The following is a 26,289-nucleotide window of genomic DNA, read 5'->3' on the forward strand; positions in this document are numbered from 1 at the left end:
AGCATCACCCCATGCGCCCAGAGCAGGGCGGGAGGCGAATTCATTCCCTCTGTCCCCTACACTGAGGACCGGGGGTTGCCAGGGCTGTGCCAACAATGCATTTCGCAGCCGTCTTGCAGCACACGGAGCTGGCACAGCCACCCTGTCCCCGATGGACACCCTGTCCCCGAGGGACACGCCGTCCCCCCCGGACACCCCACACGGCCGAGCCCTCGGGCTGCACGGGGGGCGGGAGCCGCGCGGCGCCGCAGCCGCCACCAGGGGGCGCCATGCCCCGCCCGCCTTACCCTCAGGGCCCGGCCGGCCGGGCAGGCCCGCGGTGCTGCCGCTTCCAGCCGCAGGGACCCTGAAACTGGGCTTTCCACCCAAAAAGTCAGTGCTGCCTTCAGCTACGGGCTAATAAATCACATCCCTAAGGATAGCTGGAGCTGTATACACCTGTATAAGTAGCTACAGCTGCACACAGATACGGCCATACATTTTCACAATAATGATTTTCTTTGTATTAAATAACATTGTTTATATTATACTATCGCGCAGGTTTTTATACTAAAAATATTAGGAATAAATTCTTCACTGTGAGGATGATGAAGCATAGGAACAGGTTTCCCAGAGAAGCTGTGGATACCCCAGCCATAGGAGCTTGCAAGGCCAGGTGGGATGGGGCTTGGAGCAGCCTGGTCTAGTGGCAGGTGTCACAGCTTGTGTTTGTTCCCCTCCAGCCCTTGAACAGGAGGGTGGCCCCCGGCACTGCTGGGCTCTGGCTTGGGCATCTCTGTCACCTCCAGCCCTCTTTGGGCAGCACCTGGCTTGGAGCACCCCTGTGCCCCACCCTGCTACTCCCCCCCATGGCATCACCTGAGCCACCTCCAGCTTGCCCCAGAGGCACAGAACAGGCTATTAATTTTGCTACTTTTCCCATGTTCTTCAGCTTACATCCCACACCCCATTAGGCCTGTCCTCTTTCCCCCTCCCCTGCAGTCCCATGCACTCACTGTCTCCTGTCCCCATACAGTTTCCTGGTGCTCCTCATCCCTGGCAAGCCACTCAACACGTGTCAGTCTGAAACTCGTGGCAGGGAGTAGAAAGAAGCAGGAGAAGAAGCCCAGTAGTTTTGCCTCCCCTGTGGGAGTCCAAAGGGAAACGACAGGCAGCCGGATGCAGGATGTTGGGGCCAACAAAGAGCCTCTCCCTCAGTGCTGCCATTTTAATTGAATGTAGTGTGGGGTTGTTTTTTTAATTATTATTTTCCTCTCTGTGATGCCCAAACATCACGCTCTGCTGTTACACTCCCTTTGGTAGCCCTTCTCACCTTGGGAGAAGGTGCAGGACATCTCTCCACAGCCCTGTGAATGGAGCAGCTCAGCCAAACTCTGGTCACACACAGAGCCTGTACCTCCCTACACTTTCCCAACAGATTCACAAGGACTCATGTACGGTAGGAATATAGCCAAGTAAAGGAGGAGTGACACCAGTTCCTCCCTGCTCACATAACTGGGGCCAGTAACAATGAAAAGCTCAGCTCCCATTACTGCCTGTCAGCCATGGACAAAGGATGGTCAGGGACAAATCTGCATGTGATGAATCAGGCAAAGAAACATTTTCTACAAGCACTGTGGAGGGGAAGGACAACAGTTTTTTGGCATCCTATTTAATTTATTCCATCTTTACGTAGCTCAGCTTTCTTAAAAGGGAAGAAGGCAAACACATAAGAAAACTTCCCTATTCCTAAACAAAACAATGTACAAACTGCAGATGAGAGCCAGCATGTGCAAGTTTTATGTGAAAAAGCAGAACACCCTCAGATGTTAACAGAAAACAGGTTGCAACATTTTTACAGTTACTTGGTTTTGCATGGTGTGTTTTCTTCTTTCATGTGCTCCCATTCATACACATCCACGTATGCCCATCCCCAACTTTCCAAAGTCCTTCCCCTGTCTCCCCCATTGCCATGTCCAAACCCCTGCAAAGGCATGAGGGCCCTAATTTACAGAGCCCACCCCCTGTGCCCTTCACACTTCAGATCTGACATGTGGGTCCAAGAAGGGGGACAAGAAACAACAAACCATTTAAGAAAAGCCCAAGATGTTTACTCCAAGGAGAGGGTTTTTGCAACTGCTCTAATAAGGACAATCCATATTAAAAAAAAAAAAAAAAAACAAAGAAAATAATAAAACCTCCTTGCTTAGGCAATGGGGAAGTTATTTATTCTCAGCATCAGTGTGTTCTGTACAGAAAGAAATCAACAGGTGAATTAACAGCAGAGACACATCTCTCCTCAGTATGTCCAGCACAAAACCTTTCAGAGCACCTGGAATCACTTGGATTTCATCTATACAAATGTGTATGTGGGCAGAGGAGTGAGAGAGTGTGTATGTGTGTTGTGTGTGTGTGAGGGCCTTTACAGAGCAGGATATATACTGTAATTTACTTACAAAAAGAAAAAGTTATGTGCTGAATAACAGATGCTCACTTCAGTCCCAAGCAAAAATGGAGGGACAAGGGCAGCTGCTTGGGAACGCAGGTTTTAGATGTTTTGTTTTTTCCTATCTAGAAATAAAGAAAAAATGAATGAGAGAGAGACATCCCCTGGCTTGTTATCCTAAATCTACACACGCATCCTTCCACCCAGCCTCAGCAAGTTCATTTTAGCTCCCTCGGCATAAGCTGATCCTAAGAAATACTGTGCAAAAGCCCTTCAAATCCCTTGGAAAAACAAGCATTTAGCTTTGCTATCACCCAAAGGCCCCATGCTCCCAGACCAGTGGTTGAAGCCAGGTCCCTGTGGTGTGCCCCAGCATGAGCAAAGGAAGCACCCAAGAGTGTTGTTAGGGGGCAAGGTGGCAGCTGTCTCATCTTTAGCCCTTTCCCTCACTGCTGCTTCCTTGGGGAACACATCCCAACTGTGGTGTTATGTTCCAGCTGGGAATGTGGGGTCTTTCTTCCTTCCCCCCCTCCCACACCACATCCCATGCCAGGACTGATGGCTGGGCTGAGGTACAAGAGACTGACTGGCAGGACACAAGAGGCAGGTGACAGTATTTACAGTCTTTGGTCTTGGGGAAGAGAGAAAAAGAGGGGGAAAGGCTGGGCTCTTTCAGGTTTTTACCCTCTCCCACTCATAGCAAGGGGTTTTGTCCCCTGGGAAGGGTCAGGGAGCACATGGCACTCTGTGCTGGAGGGTGCAGAAAGATGCCGCGAAGCAGCAGGGAGGGCAGGGCTGCAGAGTGAGGAGCAAAGACCAGTTTTCTGGCTTATGTTGGGTGAAAGACTAAGAAAGCAGTCCCTTCTCCTTGCAAAACCCCCACTGCCTTCCCCTCCCATTATCCCTCCCCTCCCCAGGAACCAGGCAGCTGAGGAAGGAGGGCAGCACCCAGTCTCTTCCAGAGCTTAAAGAGACATGCTGAAACTCATGTAAAATCCAGCACTGGGGCCACAGTGAGCCACCTCCAGCCAGCAAGATCACATCTGTCTACTGGCTCCGCAGGGCGTGTGCTCCCCGGTCCTCCTGCTCATGGGCTGTGTAGAAGAGGTGGCACTCAGGGTCCCCACGGATGGTGGGTGCACCCTGGATCACCTTCCCATGGATGGGGTCCACGCACCAGCACTCGCCACGCTGCCCATTCACCGACATCTTGCACTGCATGGAGAGGAACAGGACAGGTGTCAGAGTCAAGAGAAGGACAAAACAATCCACTTCCACGTCACCCAGCCCAAGCCCCAGCACTGGCAGAGCTGGGGTTTCTCTGGTGATCTGGCACTAGTTTAGATTCAGGCAAAATCCATGGAATGCTGTACTCAAATCCCCCAGGGCCGAATGCTTCACAGCAGTGTTACTCCAGCAGTACAGGATGAGGGCTGAACCTCTTTCCCCAGGGGCTGTGCCAGGGACCAAGAAGCCAATTTTAAGTGTCCCTGAAATGCATCACCCTTTGCCAACTGTTGATGAAAGCATCCCAATGAGACAAGGATCCTTTGGCAAAGGGGGACAAGACAGACTGACAAAGGAGCTATATAAGATTCTTCTCATCTGTAGATTACGGTAAACAAACATCAGATCAAGGCCCCCACAGCCACACCAAACATAGATTCACTCATCCCAGAACAGAGGTGGGAACCATGGTGCATCTGGACCTGGACTCTCTCCTCCCAGTCTTGTTAGAGAAAAGTTTCTTGGTCTAATAGTTATTGTCCTACTCCTGCCCTTCAGTGCTGCAGGTACTTTGAACCCGATGTTCATCCCTTCAGCCCCAGCAGATACATTTCTGAACAGGGTGTAGTGGGACATGCAGAGGTTACTCCAAGCAGGCCAGTGCAGGCTGACTTGTTCCCCAGGTACAAGGAGCAGCAGAGACTCTTTTTTTTCTTCTGTAGCACACAAAGCATCACTGCAGTGTTCAGCCTCATTCCCCAGACATGGCTCATCTTACAGGCAATTTGCCAGCTCTGCTCCATCCAGCCCTTCCAAGTGTGCTCATGCTGGGGGATCCAGCCAGCCCATGGGGCTCTTCAGAGGTAGATGGGTGAGGGTCCAAGTGGGACAGAGACAGAAGAACAGACAGAGGGAGATTCTCTCAGAGCATCCTTTTTTTTTGTTAATGCTTCTGATCAAGGGATAGAAGTAGTCCTAAATAAAAAGCCTAGCCATGTAAACAGCATGGGTCCCCTCCAAAGGCTCAGTTATAAGGGATCCTCATATCCAGGTATTATTCACAGGTCACTCTAGTCAACCCTGCACCAGCTGTTGTTCTGCTGTTTTTCCTGGCAGTTTTTTCCCCGTTGCTCACCCACTGTCACCTAGTGGATTTGAATGGATGAAGCCAGAATTCAGACACACAAGTTTTCTCAGTTTTTCTGGGTCCCATAAATGCCTTCATCAGAAGTATGCTGCACCCCAATCCCCACCCTGCCTGGAAGGAATCCCTCCTGGAGCTGTGGGACCAGCCTTGACTTGTGGAGGAAAACAAGTAAAGTGCAGCAGAAACCTTCCTGACTCCCAGAAGTGCCTTCTCATTTGTCTACAAGACTGTTTCAGTATTCAGTCCCTCTCTGCTTTTCTTTCTCTGTCTGCAGCAGGGCCCAGACAGGACAAGGCCTGGCTCAAAGTTCAAGAAAACAGACCTGGGCAGATAAGCAGCTCTTGTGGGGAAGAAGAACTAAATTGATTCTCCATCTCTGGACTGTCCCACAACCATGTGTGGATGTGGATTTCATCTCCACTTGTGCACACCTGTGGCTGCAGATGCACCTGGGTGTAAATAAACCTGTCCATGCCACATGCAACATTTGCTTTTTACCTCACATGATATCAGCCCAGCCTTGAACTATGCAAGTTCTGTGTCTGTACATGGTGGGGACAGACACTGAGCGAAGGGCTGCTTCTGGAAGCATAGACAGCCCCAGAGCTCCCACTCTCCCCATTTACCTGTTTGAGATTGTACAAGCCATGCTTGTCACAGTTGGGGATGTGAAGGGAGTAGAGATGCTCCAGGGGCCCTCGCTCATCTGGCAACCGCATGGTAGATATGCGTTCCAGGACCTGATCCAGCTCCTGCTGACAAGGGGTCTGAAAACAGCACAAAAAACAGATAAATAAATAGATAAATATCAGGACAATGGTACCATTCAGCATCAACACTGTGGACAATGGAAACACCAGTAGGGATGAACACATGTGCATCCCTAAAGACACAGGTTCACCACTGGGTCCTGTTGCAGACTCCACCTCCAGGTACCCAAAATCAGTCATGCACACACATGGATTTCTCCCATGTATGTGGCCAAGAGCCAACATAATACCAGGTCCCAAGTCCTGGATACAGAGGAGAAGCCTCAGAGAGGCCACCATGGCTCCCACTGGTGGTGACAAGTGACATGAAGCAGGGCTAGTCCAGATAGATCAGGAGGGTTTCCATAACCATAGCCCAGAGCACACACCTGAGATGCAGTTTTGGCCCAGAAGTGCAACTCAAAAGCACGTGAGATTCCATGGGAGTGGAGAGGAAGACTTGGGAATGAAAGTACCCAAAAACCAGCCTCTGGAGGTATCCTTCTTTATCCACAGCAGCTCCCAGACAGGGCTTCCAGCCAAGGCAGTATGGTTGAAATATGCCTGATGTGAGCCAAACCGAGTCCACACCTCTCTGCTTTTGCAGTGGGTGAGGTTTTGGGGTTTTTTTTACAAAGGAGCAGCAGTAGTGTGTGAGCTCTCAGAGTTGATGGTGCCTGCATTTTCTTTCAAACTTCTGTTTTGCCTAGTTCTTGGAAGGCATGAGGACTCTTTTAGAGCTCCTTTCTGTCCCTGTGCTTCCCAGATAATAATAACTCTGTATGTTTACAGGGATGTATATTGCGGACCCTTTGGGGTGGGTTTCCATCTCCATCCCCATTCCTATCCCATCTAGTTGCCTTGATCAAGCTTCCCACTAGAGGGAAGCCACGGCTAAGAACTGGATGACAGGGACAGGCAAGGAGACTGGGAGGTGTTAGATCATTCTCCCTGCTACAGGACAATCAAACAGGTCATTCTCGGGGCTTGTGGCCTCCTTTAACCTGGACTGGGGCTGCCCTGCAGCAGGCAGACAACCCTGCTTCTGGCCCCTCAAATCCCCTTGGGCCACACCTGCTTAGTGAAAGCCAGTCCATGGGCAAAGGGCATGCCTTCACCCCTGCAGAGGTGGGTTCGAGTCAGCAGAAACCCCTCTTCAGGAGGTGAAGCTGCAATGAAAATAATGCCTCCTGACCAGCATACCAAAAGTTCATCAAATGGTGTGTCCAGCCTCAGCATCAGGCCAAAAATGTTTGCTTTTCTTCTTTTGCTTCTCCCCACTTTTTTCTTTCAACTTATTTTTTTGTTTTGTTTTTAAGACAGTAATTGCAGATGACACTTAGGCTTTGCATTCAGCATTTCCCAGTGAGCACACAGCTTCCCCCCTTAGCTCCCCACAGCCCTGCCCTCTCACCCTGCCTGTCGACAGCCGTGACTTTTTGGAGTCCTCGTGGTTGTGATGGGCCTTGCTGACTTTGCCCATCTGCCGCTGCTGCTCGTTCACCTTCTCCCTCATCACTGCCAGCTCCTTCATGCCCGTCTTCATGGGTTTCCTCCCTCCAGCTCCACTCAGGATCCCCACGGTGCCATCCACGTGGTTCTCAGCAAGAATGCTCTCAGACCGGTCATCACCATTATCTGCAGGAGACGGGGCAGACAAGGAAAGCGTCCAGCTCAGTCAGGCGCTGCCTCACGTGTTCATCCTGCCCTAGATCATTTTCAGACGTGGCTGGTTACCAAGCCATAAAATCTTTGCATGCAAAAATGTTAAATTGCATTAGCCCTTTCATCTGGAAGGTGAGAATAGATCCTTTCATTCTGGAGTTATTACCACTCTTAAAAGACAGTTTAGAGAGCAGGGGAAATCGCTGCTGGAGAAGTTCTTTCTGGCTTTTCTGTGACCTTCTAAATTCCTTCCCAAGAATGCAATTTTCCCATCCGAAGTCCAGTTGGATTAGAGATGCCAAGTGTACCTCAGCTCCAACACTTAAAACCACAGTGATTAGCAACAATACCTTGAGTCCATCTATCATCCCTCAGAGTATCTCCAGGAATACTTACTCAATATTCATGTGCTAAAATAAATTCTCAGGCCTACTTTCAAAAATACCTCGCCTTTGTTCTGTGGCCATGTGGCCACCCTAACATCCTTTGGAGTTCCTGCCATTTCAGTGATCATCATCCTTGCCATACCATCTTTCCCATTGTTTGTCATACACTGTTATTCATTTAGCTTCTACCTACTTCTGCATTTGGCCACTTCTGCTGACAGAGGAACAGTCACAACTCTGCCACTGCTGAAAGCCACAAGATCCCAGCTAGTTCAGCCATTTCAAAATCAGTTAGCAGAAATCTGAGGGTTTCTGGACTTTTTCCATCTCCTGCTCTGTGCTTCATGCATTTTCCCAATTCACCAGGAATTTGTGAGAGCAAACCTTGCCAGAGCAGGACACGATGGTCACGATGCTGCAGGCACCAGTCTCTTTGGACTTTGCAGTGGCAAAGAGGACAGATCTCAATTCTTCCTGTTTGCTTCAAATGCCCAGGAGGTGACAGCTGATCACTCCTTGTTGCCTGCTCTGATCTGGCTGAGCAAGCACATCTAATACTACAGCTGAATATAATATTGAAGCTGACCCTGAATTAAGCTGGGACTTGAAGCAAGACCTCCAGAGGTCCCTTCCAGCCCAAATTAGGATTGAACCCACACATGCACATCACCTCTCAGTGCAATAACCCAGGCCAGGCTTTATATGTCTCTGTATATATTTCTCTATATAAGACCTCTTCAGCAACTTCATAGGTACCACACCAGGGGACAGACCAGGCTGTTCTGGTGGTGGTGACAAACAGGAAGTGTCTTTCAGTATTGCCAAGGAAGAACTGTAGCACCCAACTTCCCAGCATCACAATTCAATCTGGCACCTCCAGTTTCAGCTTTCCAACATTATGGAACTCAGGCACTTATCTAGAGCTAAAGAAATCATATCAAACTGTGCATGATGCAGGACAAGCAATGCTTTAGCTGACCTAACAGTGCTTAATTTATGGATCTCTCCTGCTTCTGAGGACCAAGCATACAGAGCATTTACAGATGTTAACAGTTCCTTTTTTCAGAATCTGCATGATGATGTTTTTTCAGGGCATAGCCCTACTGTCACAACAGAGTGAGAAATCATAATAGAAAGTGTTTTATTTCTGCCACAGCTTTCTAAGCTCTTTTCAGGTATTACAACCCCAAGCTCACAAAGGAGAAACTGCCAGAAGAGTTTTGTCTGAACTGAATCAGCAAACATGCAGCTGCCTGATGCTGAGATGGCCCAGGTGGGCTGGATCAAGGCACTACCTAGCCAGCTATTCATGAGACCATCAGCAGCTGCTTGAGAGCAGGACCATTCCTAATCTGTGCTGCAGACCAGCAGTAAAAGCACTTTCATGCCTGAAGAATGCATATGACCCACAGGATTCAAAAGCCACCAAAAGACCCATCTCTCAGTGGATTTGTCCAGTGTCTTTTTTAACTTCTTCACAATTTCCAAAAATACTAAATGCATTTGGTCTGCAGGTTTTTAGCTGCTTAGGTAGCAGATGAAAAGTAAACATGGGGCAAAACCAATCCGGCAAAGTCCATTACTTTCCTCAGTTCTGGTTCCAGATGAGAGCTGAGACCAGGTTTGATAGCCAGATGGGCGAGCTCAAAGTCTAGGCTGCTGTCTGGTGATTGCCATCTGGCCATCATCCTAGGAGTCAGACAAGCAATATTTTGAGCAGGAATATTCTGTTTATACGCCAGTCTCACCATTAATTAGAAACACATAGTGAGAGGAGTGAAGGCCATGAGGCTGCCTTTAGAGAAGACCAAATAAAAAAGCACTGTGAAGAGATGGGCAAGGCTGGCCAGGCCCTGATCCCCAACAAGCTGCTTAGGAGAGTTTTAGCCTTCTGACCTCCTTTGTGCTTCTCTCCTTGGTGCCCCCCAAGTTGTCAGCAACAGCAGAACAAGGGCAGCAGCAGGGCAGCTTCTCAGGCACACCACAGTCCCCTGCTTCATTCAGAAAAAGATGGTACAAACTAACAGAAAAGCAGCAAACTGGAAGTGATGACTTCCCCCATCCATTTTCACTCCTTCCTGCCTCCAACTAAAATATATAGACATCTGCCCAAATAAGCACTGTGCTAGTAAATGCAGGCAAGCTGGTAAGCCTCTTGTCGGCTGATTCATTCACAAAACCTGCTTCTGATAATATTTTTGCTCATTTTTCTCACTTTCCAATGCTAACAAATATCAGCCCAAAGAAAACCACCGATGGGAGGGGAGTGTGCAAGCCAATGTGCATGAACACACCCAGGGACAGGAGAGATTGGTCTTGGCTCCCCAGGCACCATCACAGGAGCAAGACTGGATTAGTGGCCAGGAAGGTCTAGCTGCTATTGACTGTAAGCTCTCCTCTCTAAGGCCAAGTCAGCTATGGTGAGCCATGCCTTTGACTCTGCTGCCAAGCTGGACTGGTCCACCTGGGGCTGATGGCAGAGCCCCATCACAGCTTTTCCCTCTCCTGAATCTGGTGCTGCTCTTAGAAGATATCCTGACTTGGAGCTTCCAGGGGTAGCTTCATCACAGGGGAAGGGAGATGAGACAGAAGCTGTTGGCCCCAAGTGCAGAGCATCAGCATTTCTTTCCGGACAAGCTGCATGCACAGGAGAAGGCTGAGCACCAGGTGTGATGGACCACATTTGAAAGAGCAAAAGGGCTGGGGAGCAACAAGAAGAGTAGAGAGATAAAAGACTCGAGGTCAGGACAGCACAGAGCATGTCACAAGCCAAAACCCCTTTTACATCCAGATAATGCTTTTTAATGCTGCCCCAAAAGTGGCAAGTCATGTTTATTTATTACAAACCATGAACTTATGAAGCCACCTACCACCCCTACTAGCATGGGATGGGCAGGTATGTAATAGCCTCAAGACACAGAGCCCTAATCTGTCTGTCATCCTGGCCAACGCCTTTTTGCTGTCCAGTTTCAATTCACACTAAATATATCTGTAAGGGAGTGGTGCTAAACTCCAAAACAATTGTTTTATAGCTTTTTTTTTTTTATGGCATGTGGAAAACATCTCCTGTGTTATTTTGGATCAAAAGGTAGAGAGCTTTGTGCAGGGTGGGACAAGTGTGGCTGTTCAACTAAGCAGATAGCTGAAGTTCTCCTGAATGCTGATGCCGAGTCCATGAAACACCTCTCTACTTGCCAAGAAAACAATTTCTTTATGGCCTTTTTCAAAGAAAATTCACATTAACTTCAATGGGGCGAGGACTTGGCTGAGGAAAAAGCCTGTTCAAATGGCCATCAGTTAACATTTGTAGGAAGCTGCACCGTCTTGCCAACATTTTCAAAAGTGACTACCCATTTCCAGGGCTAAAGTTTTTGGGAATCTGGTTTGAGACCTCTAGGCACCTCTGCCGAGACAGCTGAGAAACAGAGGGGCTGAAAAACAACTTGTCACTTCCAGAGCTACGAGAAAAAAATGTACCACACAAAAAAAGGCAGCTGCCTCAGGTTAAAAATATATTTTTATCCCTTTGAAGAGCCCTGAAGCGTATCTGGGCCGCAGAATGAGATGGAGCCAGTAGCACTCACTTAGCACAGGAGGGCCAGGCTCTATCACGGAGAGCACACACCATGCCAAGGACTGCAGCCACCCTCGCCAGTGCTGCTCCTGCTCTCTCTGCACTTGCTTTCCTTCATCAACAGCTTGCCCAGAGGGTTTCACGTGCATTTGCTTATCTGCCCGGGGTGTTTGTACAGTGTTTAAGTGCTGATTAAAGTCTCAGACCCACAGAAAGTTTCACCCAAGTGGCATTCGACACCCTGCCTGAAACCCCACTAACTGGGGGTTCTGGCTGTGTCCTGGGCTGGATAGGGCTTGTATCTCCCTCCCACAGCAATCACAGCCTCCACTGGCCAACATTTTCCTTCTGAAGATGTCTAAGGGCTGTGCAGTTCATTAATTACCCTGAAGACAGAAAGACATTCATCCTGAATTACATGTGATTAAATAAAAACAAAAAAAAGGCACAGAAATATTTTAGAGTGCTGCCCAAAGCCATGCAGGGAATATGTAGACAAATCCAGAAGCCTAAGACCTGACCTGGCACTGCACCATGTACAGGAGTGAGCATACTTTGAGTTGCAGGAATGCAGCATCCATGAAGATTTTTTTTACCTTAAGCAGCGTCATCCATCTTATCTAGTTTTGAGGGCTTTTTTGCCTCCAACTCTTTTAGCTTTTTGTGTCTGCAAGTTCTACCATTTCAGGATAATTTAAATGCCTTCTTGCTTGCCACTTTATTTTAAGGAGCAAAGCTGCCTGTCCCAGGCTGCCAGGAAGTCAGTGCTAACAGAGAGAGCCTTTAAGCCTGACCTTTCATATGCACAACAGCTCCAGCGGAAGAATTACTTGTAGGAAGGTAGGGAAGGAGCAGACAAACCCCAGCTACAGCCCCAGTGACCTCTGCCTCATCAGTCTGCAAAGTACTTCTAGAAGAGCCCTGGGCAAAGGTGCAACAGCTCTGTTGTGTGTGTTACGAGCTGGAACTCAGAAACCTCAGAAAAACTTTGCCCACAAGGATTATACTGGCATTGCAATTGCCTCACACAGGAGCTGCCAAGAACAAAACCCACCCCTAAGCCCAGAACCTTTGGCCCACACCCTACCCCAGAAAGAACCCAGGGTTTGCTGATTAGCGCTGCCAACCTGTAAAGCACCGAGCTGTGGCACAACATCTATCCACACTCAGCTGGCAGCAGAGAGAAAATGTGGGAGCACTGGTACATGGTCTGGCCCCAAGCATCATCAAGCCAGTCTGGATGCAGCTGTCCAGAGGCAGATGAAACCAAAGTACCCACTCAAGTTTCACTCTTCACTTTGCATAAAGGCTCATCTGGAAATGCCACAGAGAGTGCATAAGCAATGGACTGTGTAGGAGAGGGAGCAATGGGAGAAGGACACACATTAGAGAAGCATCACCTGCCCTGCAACAGCATCTCTCACAGAGGGCAACCATAGATGCTCAGGGAAGGGGCAGAAGAGAAGACCGTCACAGAGCAATTCTTCCTCTGCTCTCCTCCTGGACATCAGCAGGTCAAAAACCAAAGCTATTTCATCTAGACTGGGTTTAACAACCATTGACAGGCCTAAAGAGGGAAAAGCTGTGCATGACCCCTCTGGATTCAAGTACAGGGACAGCCCCATATTGCTTCTTATCCCCTCTCCTCAGCCAGCAGCCTGTTCTTCTTAGCCTCATCCAGTTCTGCATGGGGAACATGCCATGTTTAAGCTGTTGATTTGGGTGCAAAGGACTTAAAAGTCCAGAGGTATCCGTGCCACCCAGCTTTTGGGAGGACTGGCCTGAAGACCAGTCATCCCAGTCTCTCAAAAACACTGGCTGCCAAGGGATACTGATCACTTCAGAGCATCTCTCCAGCTGCTGGAAAGCTCTACGGGACTCTGCCTGCTGGCATTCCCAGGGTTATTTCATCACACCAACTTGCTCAGTATCAGTGAGGAATTGCACACCACAGCCAGAAATTTCCTGCATTGGTCTCCAAGAGCTTGCTTTACCTCTGTGATAAGCTGTCCACAAAGCACTCTCAGATCTCCGGGGGCCAAAAGCCCTAGGGCTCTGCAAACATCCTTTTTTTTTTTTCTTTTTTTGCGATGAGATCTTTTCAGCCCATCTCTACTTGCAGGGAAGGCAGGACTGGGGAGGGAACAGCATGTTCTGGTCAGGGGTTGCTTAGCAAGCTCCCCTCCCTACCCTGAGCAGCTGGCATCGAGAGGTGATCCAAGGGGCACCCAGTGCTTTCCTTTGACTCAGGCATCCTACAGGAAATGCTTTATGCGCCTCCAAAGTGCCAGGGACACTGACTCTGGGCAGCACAGCAAAGCAGCCTGCTTTGCTCTCTTTTCTCTGGCTATTCCTAGTGGTTGGAGAGCTCAACCTTCCCTCCTCCATCCACCTCTTACCACTGCACAGTGCCCTACAGCCCACCTGTGCACCTCTGCACACAAAGCCCTCCAGCACTGAGGGAGAAGCAATACTGACATGAAGCTGATGTCAGATGAGGATAGAAAAGGGACTGAGATATCCTTCCCCCCGGGTTTTACTTCAAACAGTCTTTTTTTTACTTTTTTTAAACCATGTTTGTAGACTGGTTTCCCAAGGATACAGGACTTGAGCAATTACACAGCCTGCCTCTATGTGTTTCTGCATGTGCGTATGTTTGTATGACTGCCTGTCTCTCTATTAGCTCTCCTCCCCCTCCACCTCCCAATATATCTACAAACACGTCAGCAAATGCCAACTGCATCTCAAACAGGAACACAATTCGCAAAAATAGTAAGTTTCCACCATTTCATGGAAATGTGCAACCAGGCTGAAGAAAGACAAAATAGCAGGGTTTGTTTTGTTAGCTTTCTTTCCAAATTATTTGACTGAAGGGCCGTGTAGCACATTACCAGTCCACTCTGTGCAGACCCAGCAAAGCACAAAGCACCACTGGGGAAGGTCTGCTCCAGCCCTCCTCCTGCCAGCAGTAAGCCTGAATGTATTGTTTGCGACATCCTGCTCTCTCCAGCACCAGCTGTTCACTCTGTGCCAAGAATGGTAAGTAAGAATGCTGTTCAGGACCCTCAAAAATGCAGGAGAATACTTTAAGTCCCTTCATTTACCAAGCTTCCACTTACAGTGCTGCTTTTCTTTCACCACTTCTCCCAGGAGTGGAGCTGATGTGCATCCCAGTGCACACCTACAGCAGAGACACTCTGGACTTACCTAAAAGCTGAGGCTGAGGAGCCAGAAGGTCTCATCTCATGGCTGATGACAGCGTTTTTGTGCATGTACTTAACCTCCACATGTGTGAAGGCAGCATGCTCAGGGGAAAGACCTTCAACGCATTTGGAAGGTTTTGCTGAGTGAGGCTCTCTGAGCTCCTGCCACCATAAAAGCATTCTCCCTTGTTAGTGAACCGTATCTCAGCCTTTTCAACACAATTCGACAATTAGCCCTCTGCAAAGCTCCAACCTTCCCAGCAGAACCAAATGAATTAACTTGAAAACACTTCCCAGCTTAAATTAATTGCACTGCAGCTTCCCGATTTGACATTGACCCTGTCTGTAAAATCCCCAGAGCAGTTACTGCTTAGTCATTAGGGGCTTCTGCCTGAATGAAACAAGCCATTAATCCTACCAAGCCAAGTCTACTCTCCTTCCCTGCTCACTCACATGCATCTGTGTGGTCTTCAGGCATCCCAAAAAGCCTGAACCAGCTTCTAGTATAAGATCAGTGCCTTCTCTGGTTCCTATGAATTTCCAGTAAAAAAGTGAACCACAAAACCACCTTATTAATTTCCTACAAGTTTAATTGCTGTGTTTGAATTACCTGTATTTTCACACTGGAAACATGGGCCCATCTCTAACCCCAAGTCCAAATCTGCCAGGGTTTTTGCATCCCACAGTCCAGAGTACTGGAGCACAAGCACAGGAGAGTTTTCCTTACCGCAGCCTCCACGAGGGTGCCTGCATGTTCATTACTATCTAGATTATCTTTGGCATTAGACTGCTGCACCTCGCTCTCCTGCAGGAGAGCCAGATGCTGCCAGAATTACAGAAGCTGTGAATCTCAACAAGGCCAATTCCCAGGTATGACACTCTGCAGTCTGCCAGGAAGGACTGATGAAGGACTTATGATCTGATGGACGCACAATATACAAAAACAAGAAACTCTCCAAAATCACACTAAATGTTTCTGCCTCCCTCACACATTTTGGGAAAAATTGTAGTATACAGGACCTTTTCAGACTATTCTCCTATTTTTAAATTATTACCTTCATCAGTGCAGGCCACAACAAGCAAACACCATGCTTGCTGGAGACAGACTGCCAAAGACCAGTTTGAAACTGCACAAACAAGAGATGGACTACTAGAGGAAGCACTCATATCTGTCCATGTCTCCTGGACAGGGTGCTTTGGCCAAATACAAGACATCTTGCTTCAAGGAGAGGTGGCTGAGGGAAATTTTGTGGGTTCTATCATATAAGAAGCTAAGGGAGAAAGTCTCTGACAGTGCCCTCTGCCTGTTCCAGCTCCTCAAGGACAGACAAAAGCTCACCAAAAAGATGTCCTCTGGCTCTGGAAGCTCAACCGCAATTCACTGATTTGTGAGTAAGCATTTGGTGCCTGTTCATAACCCCTATCATTGATCCTATCAGAATCAATGGCTGGTGGGCAAGTGGCTCTGGACATGGCATGACCAGAAGAGCCTGCAGCAGAGTACTGCACCTTCTAGGAAGGTTATATGCAGCACAGCCAGAAGTCTGACCTTGTACCCTCAAGAAAGGTGAAAAAGCCTCAAAACTAGCAATAAAAAACCCCAGCCAAACAAAAAACAACGCACAAATAAAGCAAAATACACTTAAAATGCAAAAAGTTGCTTCATCCTGCCTGTAAGAGCCATTTCTCAACTATCTCTGGTATTGCTCTGTTCCCTTCTCAGCCACATTGGCTTCTCCAGTTATTATGCATACAAATGGAATTAACTTCAGTCATTTATATTACTAATTTTTAAATAACATCTCACTTTTCCAAAGTCAATTTTCCAGACGGCAACTCAGGCCAGGACTCCCCTCACCACCCATCCAAATCTCATTGCACATTTCCTCAGTCTGTCTTTTTCAAAACACACTATTATTACAGTAATTTCTTCCTACCTTGTCAGAAACTCTGCCAGAGCCCAACAGCCAATACCATCAGCGTCACCTTAAGGTCTGCTGCACTCACTGTCCTCATGCAGCCCCTGAGCCATGCACCAGCCCTTAAAGCCAACACTGTGTGCTTTTTCCCCCCAGAAACTTGCATTCCCCAGGCACAAAGCACAGGTGCCTACAAATAAAAACAGAGCACTGAACCATAGGTACAAAGAGGGAGTATCTGCAGCAATTTAGTTGAGCCTTTTCTGCCCTCAAGCATCTCCCGGCTGTCTCCAGCACTCACAGTCATTATCTTCCCTCCTCATGAGGGCTGTTACTTAGTCCTACATCCCACATTTAAGCCACAAATTGAGCAGTTCCCGAATTGTGTTTTTTTCTCATTTGACATCCAAGCTAAGCAACACCACAATTGTTTCAGGTTATGTCAAAACACTTTGGTGATCTGTTCTTGGGGCAGTATTTCACTCAGTTTTGCAGTCACTTTGCTCAATTTCTTTAACCCTTGTTTTATCCTTCTCACAGCTAGAGGCAGAGCTGAATGAACCCTTGTGTTGAAGTACTCCATGAGAAGGGACTGAACCAGGTCTTGCACGTGTATTTGTTATGCACATTTACTATTTATCTTAGTATGTGCATTTACTGAAACAAGGCAGCTGCCACTCTCTAAGGATAAAGTCTTCACTGATACAATACTGCTACTGAAATATCCGGGAGCTTTGACAAAATTAAGAGTTTGCAGATTCATCCCACTGCTGACTGACACATGCAGGAACACAATGAAACATTCAAACTCATGGACACTCTACCAGAAGGCAGTAATTTGATCTGTAATAACTGTTTGTGGCATACAAGGGCCATGCACACCCAAGTAATGCAAGATACCTTTATAGTCACCTCAGTGACTTCCAACCTCCAGAGCCTACAGCATGGCCACATCCATGCCACTTGGCCTTCAGAAGGGGAATTTTCCTCCCCACAGGTGTGAGGGAAGCAGTGCCAGGCAGCCTGCTGCTTCACTCTGATGTTGTTGCTTTGGTCTCTTGCCTTTATAGAAAAAAGGGCTGTATCTCATTCTGTTTGAAAATTACTCTCTATTTTGGGCCACCCATGAAGTTGCCCGAATTCAAACCTCAGGAGTTTGCAGACTCCTGCTGAGCAAAGGCAGGAAGACAGTCATAAAACTGTGGTAGAGGAAAGAAGAAAAGACAGGAACATCAGTAGCTGCATTCCCAGGGAGAATGGAGGCACTGCAAAGCTTTAGAAACAGACCACCACGGAACACAGTGATGGAGACAAACGTGATAACCCAGCTGAACCACTGGAACAGAAGCTGGGGTGCACATCAGTCAGCTTTCCATTCAAACAGCTCCAGAAAGCATTTTGTGTACAGCCAGGCAGCATTCTCAGCACCAAGCACCCCAGTGTGTTTGCTTTACACCTGATCTACACAGCACCCCTTTCTTGGCCAGATGATCTGGATACTAGTTAAAGCCTTGGAAGAGATCCAGGCATGTGGGAAAGAGCACTTGAAAAAGGGGATCTGATGATACACTGTGTGAGATGGCCCCCAAGCTAGAGAAAACCACCCCTGCCTTTGTAAGCAACTCAAATACTGAAACACTGAGCTTCTGCAAGAAGTGCAGGGAATCCCCTGGCTTCAAGAAGGACTGGTGCTCCCACTGAATTCACCCCAAAATGCCAAACACCATAAGCTGGCTTGTGGCATACGGATGTTTATGTCTTCCCCCAAACCAACCCAGAACATGGTGTACACCTGGCGTGGGTCAGCCCCCCCAGCCACAGCCCAGACAGATGCTCAGCAGCAAGTACGGCTCACACTGTACTCTGCTCATGTTGTACAGCAGGCAACAGGTTTTACCTGGTCTTTATCTATGGCATTTTGGAGCCCCCAAATTTTCAGAGCAAAATTCAGCAGTCATTTAAGGGCATGCAAGTCCCCAAGCACAGGGTCTGGAGAAGGAGCTCATCAAGGAGGGCAATAAACTGTCCCAGGAGCCCTTAGATGGGAGGCTGTCAGAGGTAGATTGCCCTGGAGTGCTGTAACTCACACTGCTCTCAGACAGACCACCACAGCTGGAAAGTACTGTAACCACAGCCATGCCAGAGGCAAGGGAGCAGGAGCCAAAGCGACAGCAGGGAACAGCAGCCCCCAGCAGCTACATACCCCTTTTTATCAAATACCAGAACAAAAGCACTGCTGCACTATTCCCCATCAGGAAGCAATGGGTACCAACCCAACCACCACCACACTTGGTCCATGAAGCCCCACTTCATTAGAGCCACTGTTGCCACATCTGTTAGTGTTTTAAACCACATACATCTGGCTTAATTGAGCACTTGACTTTATTGCTGCTTTATCTCCATTTTCTAAACAGGCCTTGGGGAGAGGGCTTTGTGTGGCTGAAGTTTGCTTCTTTTTTCATTCTTCCTTTTTGAATTTTTCTTCCACTGAAATTCCACCTGAAGCAGGAACAAAAGCCACTGTGACAGCTGCTCACAATCTCTGGAGCTGCTTTCAGGAAAGTCTCCTCTCTAGACAATAAACCCCATGCTAAATATTCTGGTTTATGTGCTTCAAAACTGCAGACTTCAACCCACCAACCCTCCCTTCCCACTCTGTTTCTCCAGCAAAAAAACAAACAGAATTAGTGGCAGAAAGTGGTGTAGTACATGTCAGGAAGAAAGAAAAGAAAGAAAGGATCTTGCTGCCCCTGCTGTCTTTGAAACTTTGCCTCTGCCAAGTTACAACAAACAGGAAAAGCAGAATCAAAACACAGCCCCCATGTCCCCCTCCAACCACCCAGTGCAGGCTGTACTGGTGCCAGCTATCACTCACAAACAATCACACTGTGAGACTCCTCTGGCACATCCTTCCAGGTGGTCTGAACAACAGAAAAGCCCAGCTCAGGAAGCCTGCACTTGATGCACGCAGTGCTTGAATCCCTTCCAGGAAGTACAAGAGTCCTTCATGCCCCCAGACTGAAGAGAGGTTACCTGAAATGCTCTTTGCCTGTTTCCCTGTGAAACCAGAAGCCAGGCACACAGTAGCTGGGAATGTAGAGGAGCACTGATTGTAAAGTTGGCTGTTTTCCCACTAAGCCACCCCAAGTACTTTGCAGCCACTGGGAGAACAGGATTGGTGCCTCCTGGGACAAGGAGTTTGGACACCATTGCTGGCCTGTGGCATCCTCACATGGGCCCATGTCCCAGCATCCTTTCACAGCTTTCAGGCCATGATATGGGATGGGCACTATCCCAGACAGTATTTCTTTCACTCAGAGACCACTCAGCTGGCCACCTGTCATTGAGCACCAAATGCACACAAATACATTATACTGCTTAACACTAATACAGACTGCAATCTACATAAGCAGCCCAGGAGCTCTGTACCTGCTAAAAGCAGGATGACTTGCTGAAATCAAGACTACTGCAGCTTCAGGGTATGTGGCTGAAGTGATGTTTCATCACACCACCACTTGTCATGTCTGTGATGCAGCAATCCCCACAAATCCCTATTTCAGGCACCCAGAGGGAAGCTCCTCAGTTACACCACCACTTGCTTTTCATGCTCACCAGGTACGTGCCCCACCCCCACCAGCCATCTCCCAAGTGTCCTGCCCTGACCACAGCTCCTTGTCCTCCTGCCTGCCAAGGACAAGAGAATCCTCTTCAACCAGTGTCACACCTTGGGAAGTCTGTGGCTTTCAACTCTTCCAATGGAAGCAGGCATCAATGTCTTGCCTGACCCTCTCCTATGAGAATAAGATATTCACAGCACTGTCAGCTCTCCCAGTGCTGTGCTCCAGTTTGATTTCATGCTGCAGGGCTGAGTCCAACCATCCTTTGTCGCTGCTGCCTGGTATCTTTTCTTCAATGTCTAAACACAAAAGGCACCCTTGAAGCGAGCAAAAAGCAAGGCATACTAGCAGCAGCCGAATGAGCTCCCCTGGTCCTTCCTGTCCCAGTCAAACAAGACTTCAAACCAAAGAAAAGAAATATCTGAATAGTGAAGTGAGAGAGTCAAAATGTAATTAAACTCTGCACTTCCTATCTCAAAGTGGTAATGGATGTTCCTGTGTGTGGGACAATTACTCAGGCAATCTTGTTTCACTAGAGAGGAAAACAGACCTGTCTTTAAGAAGACAAACTCCTGGATTCCTTGGAAGGAAAGCAGTGAGCAAATTACAGTCTCTAAACCTCTCCCTGCCCTCCTCTCTTCCTCCAGCACAGTTCATATGCACAAAGCAGAGACATCTTTCCTATGAAAAAATCCGTCTTTAGGCTTTAAGTTGAACCCAGCTGGACTCTACCTGTGGGAACACCAGTTTGAGTTATTTTCAAAAGGACACCCCATCTTCCAAAGTTAGGGAAGGCAGAGAACTTAGGTACTGCTGTACAACCCACACTGACACCCCCCTGCTTTGACCAAGACAGAGAGGGGAGAGCAGACGGCTTCTGCAGCATTGCTTCCCAGGGAAACTGGGAGCAGGCAGGGAACTTGCTGCTCTCCTCTGGGACCAGCAGCTGATATCAGACTGACCATCTTCTCTGCTTCTGGAAACCAATGACAAAGGGACTTTCCAAGCCGGAGGCTGCACATGGATCATCACATTTCTTAGCCAGCCATACATCTGTGATTTTCTGTACTTCCTTTTAGATGTCATTTATATATCAAGGCAATTTCCAGCTTCTTACAGTTCTTACTGAACTTACATAGTTCAGTTCTGTGCCCTGCTTGATCTTTTCATGGAATGCCAGATGAAACTGAAAAATAGTGATCTTCTTGTTCCTGCTTCACAGCTTTCCCTCAGCCCACAGGAACAAGTAAGCAGAAAGACCTAAACATCACAGTGCTGGCCTTTATACCCCATTGAGACAGGTTTTGAAGACCCCTTAGCCAAGGGGTGACCTTCAGAATGCTAAGTGCACCTGCTGTGTGCCATGCATGCCTCCAAAATCAACCACAGCCCCGGTGAAGGGCTGGGAGCCAGGACACCTCTTCTTCAAAAAGAAATAAAAATGCCCAGCCTTTTCACAACTACAGAAGGCTTTGGCATGAGCTAGGGGCACCGGAACAAAGCCAAAGCACATGGAAAACAGCAGCAGCAGTTCTTACTGCTGCATATGTGGAGAGCTGGGACACCACCCTAGAGCAAGAAACTCACTGCAAGCTCCTGACGAGCTGCACAGGGTTCCCTGACACAGAGAGCCCTCCAGTGCCACCCCCAGTGCTGCCCCGATGGCCCCAGCCCATCCGCACTTGCTCTTGTCACACGGTGAAACATGTTGGCTGAGGACCAATGAAAGCACCTTCTAATGGGATTTTTCAGGTTTCAAGGATATCAGTGTCTGGCACAGGCTAAAGTAATTAAGACTACTTCCAAGAGACAATCTGGCATTGATTAACCAGCTATTTACCACTGAACATTACAAGTGCCTGCTCTAAAAGTGTTCTGCACCAGAACACTTGCTATTTCCTAATTGTTTTCTCCCCTGCCCCATTCCTGACTCTCACAAAGCCCAGCTGTGGCCTCTCACACCACTCCCTCAGCCTCACCATGCTTTGCCTTGCTAAATAAACCATGATGGTGTCAGCCAGACTAAAGCTGAAAGGCTTCCTGAGGGTTAAAGGGAAAAGCATGTTGCTCTTGGCAAACAGATAAATCCGGTTTTCACTGAACAGGTCTTAAGATGGACAGCCACAGCCACATGTGCTTGCAATCATCATATTTACATTTGAGTCTTCCTACTGAATACCAGCAGGAAGAATACCAGGGTAAGAAAAGCCTTGGGCTGATCTCATTTCTACCAGCTTCATTTGGCTGATCTCTACACAGACACAGATCTCTTCATCATCAAGTTCCTCCAGACCAGAGATATCCCTAGCACTGCAAGAGCTGAGTTAACAACTCATTTCACTACTACTCCCTCCTGCATCACTTAGAAAGTGTGCCTGGAGGAGCAGCAAACAGGTACTGCTGGAGGGAAGGGTTTTTAGTCAGCTGAGAAAAGTTACTGGTGGCATTTAACACCTCACAGGAGGGGTAAGGCAAATTTTGCATTCAAAGACAGGATTTGGTACAGGACCAGTGGAAGTAGAATGGGCATGTCCAGTTTCAGGGCACTTCCACATGCTCTCCATGTGTAAATATTACCAGCTGCTTTGCCATCCCCTCTTTGAAAGGGAATTTGGAAGGTCTTCCATTCCCAGTGAGCTCCAAAGGAACAAAAAGGAGCAAAATACACCCAAGCCTCTGCAGTACGTGAGTTCTTCCCTGCAAAGCTGTATCATCTCAGCTCCCAGTGCCCTCACAGCAGATTGGAGATGCATGGAAAGACAAGAAATCAGTGGGACAGGACTTCGCCTCTTTTGAGGTCTGTAGAATAGTATGTAAATTGACAGGGCAACATAAATATTATTAAGGAGGTGTAAGAGGAGAACGGAAACTGCTTATCAATAATGAAAAGCAAAAGTGAATAAAACCTGTGGAGATAATTCCACACAAGCTTGTTCTTAAAATAGATAATGGAGCACCACAGAAGAAAGTAGGACAGATTGGTCAGACATGATACTAGACAGGAAAAGGGCAGCAGGGAAAATCTGACTACACCTATAGTTAAGTCCCAGAAGACCAAAAGGAATTAACAACTCTTATAAATATGCAGCTTTTACTGAGATGAAAACTACTGGATTAGGCAAACACGGACAATCAAAGTAATTAGCCACTGGTATATTTTACAAAAGGGTTGTGATAGTGTATCATGTTATGAGTGATTTTAAAGTCAAGACCAAATGTTTGTAGTGTTCTAGTCAAAACAGCTGTTCACACAGCAAAAACCTGTGGTCTGAACTAGAAAAGGAAGCAGGCTGAAGAATTAGACACTGTCCTGGCTGTAAAGCTGTGAAAAAGTAACCTGGGAGCATCAGAGAGAGATGCCCTAAGAGATGTCCTGACACCGTGTGGAATGATCCCTAAACCAAGAACCTCCACCAAAGAAAAGGGCAGTGCTCTGATTACGCCTACTTCAGAGGAGCTGGGATGCAGGTCTCCAGATGATGATTCCTTACAAAAAGTGGCCTCCATCAGTTGCCACAATTGACAAGCCTGAATCCTTAAATTGGACAGAAAATGGAGAAGCACCCATACAGCCCATGAACCCATGAAACAGCCCCAGAGACAGACAAAGGAACAAACTCTTAATAGAGCATCAGCTGGTGGAAAATTTGAGAAGTCATCCAGACAAATTAACTTGGAAAATGGCAGAAGGCTGATGAATATTTGGCATTAAAACAGCCATCAGCCTCCCCGCGATGTTCCCAGAATGAAACTGTAGAACGAGCCATAAATAGTCTGAAGTGCATCTTGCTCCTTTGCCCCAAAGGCAGCATGGCCATGCTGGGGGAGCTTGGAAGTGGAAAGAAACAAATGCTTAAAATCTAACCCTCACTGAGTCACAGGAATAAATCAGTCTAGAAAGGCCCACTGTAAACTGGGGAAGAGCCTTTTGGAGGCCTTAAAGGCATGTGACACTTCTCAGTTTCTCCCCTACCAGCTTTTGTTTCATTTGCAATTAAAGTATCAGAGCTGCCAGCTATCCTTTCCCCTGTTCCTGTCCGGGCTGTTGGCCTCAGACAATATACCTGATACCTCCTCTTGAGCAACCAATTCTCTGTCTCTGTTCCCAACTTTACCACATTATCTACTCATTGCCATTGTATAAGGGTTTTGTTTTAAAGCCTTCCCCCGCTTACCCATTGCAAATACTCACTTTCTGATCACTTGCTCCATTTCCCAAATCCCTTTTCATTTAAAGTTTCAGGTCACAAAGTACAGAGTTCCTCATTTCAGCTCCCCCCAAAGACTGAGTAATTTAGCTTGGGTGCAGAGTAAACTCTAGAGCCTAAAGAAAACAAACACATAGGACACTTCTGCTACTCTGAAATGCTGAGCAATAAAATCTCAGTAAATAAATAAATAGATGGAAACTCACTTTAGGTCAGAGAATGTCATGCCACTTGGTTCACTACAATTTAAAATAAAATCAATTTAAAAAACAGGCAGACCAGGGACCCACACCTGAAAAACAGTATTAACAACAACAAGCAAAACCATCTCTCCTTTCCCTTTGAAAATTCAGCACAGTAAAACTTTTTGTGAAACAGGAATACTGCTTTAGCCTCAACCCAACTGTACTGTGAATGAAACCTCAAACTCTTTTGAGCACAATTTTATTTTGAATTTGGTCTTGATCATCATTTGGTCATACTGATCTTTAACAATCACTCTACCATGACAAAACCTGCCTTCTGCCAAGCTGAAGGAGCCTCAGCATGGTAGGGTCAGCACTACGTCCTGTGTGTTGACAAAACCAGCTGGGCTCATGAGGAGAGCTAAAACTTTAAAGAGCTAAAGATTTTAGAAAATCCTTCTTTTAAGGAAAAAAATCCTCCCTGGGATTAGTGCAAGGGCCTCCTGAACCACTGGACATGAGACTTTCCATCAGCCACATCACAGCAGCCTCCCTGGGAGCAGAAAAGTATCTGCCCTGCCCTTGAGGTATCACCTGGAGATGTCATCCTAGAAAGACAGTGCTCCAGCCAGCAGAAGATGCATATTTCCTAGACAGGATATTATTAGGGCTGAGTTATGGTATGACGTCCTCACGCCAATACTATTTTCTCACTCACAGTGCTCTTTCCCCTCCCTGTCTTTGTTTTCCTCCTGTAACTCATCAGAGCAGCCAAGTCCTCCCTGTGGCACTGAAGCTCTTCCCTGCACCTGTGCCTGCCTACATCCATTTTTCAGGCTCGTGACTGCTGAGGGCTTGCCAGCTGCTTTCTGGGGGGTTAACGCTTCCCTCCCCATGGGACACTTCTCTGTGGACACAGAGTGAGCCTCGGTGGTTCCTCAAAGCAGGACGGAGGTCCCCCCTCACCCTGGGATCAATTAACACACACACATCTCAGCTGTCCAATGGCAGGTTTCACTAGCAAAAGCTCCATTCATCAAAGTCTTCAGCCTGGTCTTCCACTGCCCATCCCAGCACTCTGTTCTATTCACCTTTATACCACTCCTGACCCTCTCAACCATCCACATCATTTATCCTCAAAAGTTATTCTGGGCTTTCTCTCTTCATAGCAACGAGCCTAACAGTGCAACAAGTATTCAACATCTTCACACCTACAGCTTCCACCAGGGATGGTGCTCCTGTCCTCTGACTGATTTCAATCAATTTGATTCTTTGACTTTTAGTTCTTACTCTCAGTTTCCAATATTTCCATGTCCTCATCCCCTCCAACTGTATTTAACAATGAATCAAAATTTGATTAATACTGGATCCATACCTACATCATCTTTGATCTTCTATTTGTTCCTTGCTGCACAGCAGCTTCAAGTATAATGTTATTTATGTAGCTGAGAAACCTGTTGCTATTTGTTTAAATTTCTTTTGCCAAACCTAACGCAGCATGACTTTTGGCAATTCTCATTTTATCCCTACCCTTCCTGACCTCTAAGACATTGCTTTTTTGCCAATTAGTCTTTTTTTCCATTCCTTACAGACTCTATTTAATCCCAACTATCCTTTTTAAGGTGGCTATTCACCAGCTTTCAGCAAGGAGACTTTCCTGGCCTGTTTTCCTCCTCTGTTTAGGACCCCTGGTCCAGATAGTTTCTGCACCTCTGAATTAGAGGCTCTGTATCCTCTGCATTCTGCATTCACGATTCTCTGCCCAGATGACTTCACCCACCAGGTTTTTTCATTTTTCAAAGTTTGCCCTTTCAAAGACAAGTATCCTAGCTCCAGATCTACTTTTGTTTAGGTTTATTTAAAAGGAATCCATTTTATGAACACTAGGTCCAAGATTCCTCTGTACAATCAGGCCCCCTTAACATCAACATTAGTTACCAAAACAAAACCTAAAATAGCACCTCCATTTGCTGGTGCTCTATTT

At 47.3% G+C, this 26,289-nt stretch overlaps 1 protein-coding gene and 1 long non-coding RNA gene across 4 annotated transcripts in view; both read right to left on the reverse strand.

Annotated features, from left to right (window-relative positions):
- Positions 1–1,756: 1,756 nt before the first annotated feature.
- IGFBP2 (insulin like growth factor binding protein 2) overlaps positions 1,757–26,289 on the reverse strand; it is a 58,903-nt gene continuing 34,370 nt past the window's right edge. For all 3 annotated transcript variants that reach the window (XM_086896905.1, XM_023931200.2, XM_086896906.1), the window contains 3 exons: positions 6,963–7,186; positions 5,426–5,566; positions 1,757–3,640 (listed from right to left, as the gene is read on the reverse strand). In XM_086896905.1, the coding sequence (XP_086753031.1) occupies positions 3,473–3,640; positions 5,426–5,566; positions 6,963–7,186 (533 nt within the window). In that variant the 3' untranslated portion in view covers positions 1,757–3,472. The remainder of the gene's footprint in view (positions 3,641–5,425; positions 5,567–6,962; positions 7,187–26,289) is intronic.
- On the reverse strand, positions 18,660–19,236 carry LOC147652261 (uncharacterized). The gene is made up of 2 exons (XR_015289011.1): positions 19,171–19,236; positions 18,660–18,794 (listed from the first exon to the last, which is right to left on the reverse strand). It is a non-coding gene; the product is annotated as an uncharacterized LOC147652261 (long non-coding RNA).

This window comes from Cyanistes caeruleus, chromosome 7 (genome assembly GCF_971803275.1).
Source record: "Cyanistes caeruleus chromosome 7, bCyaCae1.hap1.1, whole genome shotgun sequence".
In the NCBI taxonomy this organism is placed as follows: domain Eukaryota; kingdom Metazoa; phylum Chordata; class Aves; order Passeriformes; family Paridae; genus Cyanistes; species Cyanistes caeruleus.